General features: G+C 38.8%; 1 protein-coding gene across 2 annotated transcripts in view; it reads left to right on the top strand.

The window, feature by feature from the left end:
* Positions 1-4157, top strand: part of scai (suppressor of cancer cell invasion) — a 24298-nt gene continuing 20141 nt past the window's right edge. The window contains exons 1-2 of one of the 2 annotated variants that reach the window (XM_005929010.3): positions 1-298; positions 3907-4031. In XM_005929010.3, the coding sequence (XP_005929072.1) occupies positions 3925-4031 (107 nt within the window). In that variant the 5' untranslated portion in view covers positions 1-298; positions 3907-3924. Of the gene's footprint in view, positions 299-3906; positions 4032-4157 lie in introns of those variants that run through there. The other variant, XM_014335729.2, reaches the window with a different exon arrangement.

The following is a 4157-nucleotide window of genomic DNA, read 5'->3' as shown; positions in this document are numbered from 1 at the left end:
ATAGTTGACCCGGAAATAGCTAGCCAGTTGGAGTGGAGTAGTGGCAGCGGCGGTCCTCACCCTGCCTTCTGTTTCTCGTCGCCTGTCACAGCCTTTGAGCAGCGTTCAAGCTCGGACAGACAGCAGTCCAATCAACGCTGCGGGGGAACTCGTTAGCCGGTCTGGTGGCACTTCCACGCACTGAGATGCCAGGAAAGTCGCGCTTCAGCAGTAGAGCTCGTCGAGGCTTTCGCTGTGATTTTTGAGAAGCATCTCTGTGAAAGATAGTACAGTTTGTCACCGTTAGCCGGCTGCACAGGTAAGAACAAATGGCAATTACACAAGCAGAGGCGGTTAAGGCCCTGCAACCGCCAGCACTCAGTGTCACCTGCATATATGTGGTATTCTCTGTTATCTTTAATATCCAGATGCTTATTATGTTGAGATTTTATTCATGATGCTGATGTTAGATATCAGGAATTAGCTATGTTATTAGAGCTCATAGCACAATCACGCTCTTTGATACAGATTTTTACCGGCAAAGACAGAAATTTGAATTGCATTTAAATGAATGCCACCCATCTACCAGTGATAATAATATTGGTATTCAGTTTACCTAATTTTAAAAAAAAAAATTCTCCAAACTTCATTGTTATTTTTGGAGATCTTTCTTCCAAACATAGTGACAAATACTACTTGTGCTGCATGTTGTGTTGGTTTGGAACAAAGAGATGTTCACAGGTGAGACAGGTTTTTACCAACTCTGCTGCTGTTAACATGATAAGTAAGCCACAAGGGAAAGCGAGAGAAAACAATGGTACACATGATGTATAGCATGAGATTGTCATGCAGACCTTCTCTCACAGCTTCTCGCCTTCATTTAAAACTGAGCATAAGTTTTAGGTACTACAAGTAAAATAAGGCTTCACACACTTCATACAAAGAACATCAGTTTCATGAAATAATTAGACAATACAAAAATAACCAAGGTGCCGTCTTCGCATGTCTTATTTAAGAAGCAGCTAGGGCACTCTAACTTACAAGACAGAAGTGTTCGCAGCATATTCTGAAAAATCTTTACATGAAAAACCTCACTTTTACCATAGCCTAAACGTATTTATTTAAATAAAAATATAAGCAGCACCCCAAAGTAAATGAGTGTAATGACGTGCCATTCCACGTCATTACACTCATTTACTTCATTACATAAGTTAAGTAAAGATAGCTTGAGTTCCGTTCACAAGTTTTCCTGCGCACAGTGATAGTCACCATCCCACTAACTCACTTAACTCTAGACTTTGCTAATCTAGCATTGGACTAAACTGTAATCATAATAGAGCAGGGCGATATGGCCAAAAATATTTATCACGATATATATTTGAAAATTTGCAATAACGATATAACTGACGATATAATTGATGCAAGACAAAATACAACTCCACAACATTACTAGTGCAAAAAGACAACCTTCCATTTATTTTCACTTAAACAAGAAGCTGGTTTTTATGTACATTAAAGCTTTATAAAAATGTAACAGTGCAAATGCAAATTCCTTGCTGAAAGTTTAACCAAAAGGCATTTCCAGTAGAAATGGGCTGACATATCCTGAGCATAACCATGTATAATATCCACTGAAGTTAAAAAGAGGTGCTTTGCAACATTAAACTGCAGTGTGCAGTACGTATTTTTCGGACCATAAGGTGCACGGGATTATAAGGCACATTAAGCGAAACAAAGCAGTCAGATAAATCAAACTTTATTAAACTCATTCTTCTTGCTTCCTCCACTTCTGTACCATTGATTCATTAATGTTGAATTCTCTGGCAGCTGCTCTATTCCCATGTTGTTGCAGTATATTAATGACTAACCTCGTATTGTGGATGGATTATCTCAGTTGTTCTCCTGACTGAAGTTTGGTCCGTTTACAGCATCCTGCCATGCGATTGCATTTGTCTCTAACCATGAGGAACCTTCACGTTAACTTTTATAAGTGGAAAAGTGTTAGTGTTCGTCCTCCAGCTTCACTGTTTATGTTATGCTAACATAGCTGTGTCGCTAGCGATCACGTAGCACATCATTATATACCAGCTAGCCCAACTTCAGTAACCCTACAAACGTCACTGCTGTTTAGTTTCCTGTCTTCATTTATGTTGGAAGTGATAGCAGAGCTGTACGTTTGAATTTTTTCAGAAATCTCTCAGTCAGAACATGCTATATCATGCTTAGGTAACTAGCGAAACTAGCGAGCTAACTTCCGCTAGCTTCCTGCTAACTTCTAACTCCGTTAAATGTAATAAATTCTGTTTTCATGGATGCCTGGAAGTTAAACTTCATAGTTACACCTGGTAAAGCAGCAATGCTGATCGTTTTATTAAAGATGAAAGAATTTAGACAGTTTTTAACTCTCAGTGATGCTGCAGTGTTGTTTGACCTGAAGATACGGAGTTTAGGACCCAGATTACTCCCAGATTTAAGAGCATCTTAGTCCGACAAATACGACAATAACGACGGCCGCTTGCATGTTCTGCAAAAAAATGTGCTTTGTCGTGTATCTGACGGACAAACACCAAACCAGTTCCACATCACTGAAGTTGCACCATTTTTACAAACCAATTCTGGTTCATCTGTTTCACTCAACAATCGGCCATGTGCGTATGAAAACAAAGGCACTGCGCATGCGCGTTTTACTCCCATTCTATCGCGATATTTCATTTTCCTATCGTTGCCTAACATTATACCGGTATTACCGTGAACGGTATAATATGGCCCAGCCCTAAATCATAATATTAGAAATGTAGAAACACTTAGAATAGCCCTTTACTGTCATTGTATCTATTCTGGAATAACTTGGTATAATCCAGTGCAATAATAACAGTTCAGTTAACATCCCGACTCTGCTACTGCAAACACTGACACGCCCACAGGCACGCCCACTCAGAAAAGGATTAATGGACTGTTAACTGTATTTCATGACATGCAGCTACATACATAACTACTCAATGTGACAGGGCTTTGTTTGTTGCTATTGCCGTTTCTCACCACATACACCGTCATGGCATCAAATGCCCACACAAGTACAGGAAAATTATACTTTTAGGCAGTGCTTAATTAATCTGAAAAATCTGTTAAGGTGAGGTTTATATTGAATTTCAATGTATAAAAAAATTCCTTTTTTAACTCTTCAGTTTGAAATTATGGATTTGCATTACTTAAAAGCCAAACAGATGTAGAGCCACACACATGCACAGTAACTTAGGGGCTATAGCCAGACATGTTTATAGCACGGTAAAATTGTCGTTAGCTGCAAATGATTTTAACATGCAGAGCATTAGCTGAACATTGTGCCCTAGCTGTCTGCTGCCTTGACCTGATTGTACATCCTTAGCAAACTGGAGACTGCAGCCACTGTGAGAATGAAATATGGGACATCCCAGGTCAACCTAAAAAAAGGGTGACCATGTGATGCATTTCCTCCTCCATAGTTTCTTATTTCTATTCATAAGTAAGTAGGGCACCAGTAAGACGCTTGGATAACTCCAATTATCAGTGTTCATTAGTACAACCATGCATATCAACATGTTACATATGACTAGATTATTTTCAAGTCAAATCAAATTTATTTATAGATGTTTAAAAACAACTGGAGTTTACTAAATCATGATGTAAGTGTTACAGGATAGACAGTATCAGGAATTTTCTCCGGAAATCAAGACAAAAAAAACAACAACAATCTTTTGCTTCATTTTAACGGTCTAAATTGTTCCTCTTTAGTCAGTCACAAGTTCTGATTGGCTGACTTTCATGTAGCTTCCATCAGTTTCAATGAGTACTAATATTTTTTTGTAACAGAAATGTTTTTCTTTAATCCATCACCATCAGTCTATAGAGTATCGACCGTATACGGTCTGTATTTCTCTTTAAATTCAGGTGTGAAAAGTCAGTGTCATGACTGGAGCTGAGACTGAGGATGATATTCCATTAGGTGAAAGGAAGACTGTCACAGACTTCTGCTATCTCCTGGACAAGTCCAAGCAACTCTTCAATGGGCTACGGTTGGTTGGAATTTACTTTGTTTTCTTCTGTCTGCTGGACTGTGTTTTCTACTCTAACATTGGTTTACAGTGCATTGAACAGATACCCCTCAAGAGTGTGTTTTCACTGGATTATTCTGCAGCATT

This window comes from Haplochromis burtoni, unplaced genomic scaffold, assembly GCF_018398535.1.
Source record: "Haplochromis burtoni strain Fernald_Lab_line unplaced genomic scaffold, NCSU_Asbu1 Contig_113, whole genome shotgun sequence".
Lineage (NCBI taxonomy): Eukaryota > Metazoa > Chordata > Actinopteri > Cichliformes > Cichlidae > Haplochromis > Haplochromis burtoni.
The sequence above is the reverse complement of the archived record's forward strand: the minus strand, read 5'-3'. Positions and strand labels throughout refer to the sequence as shown.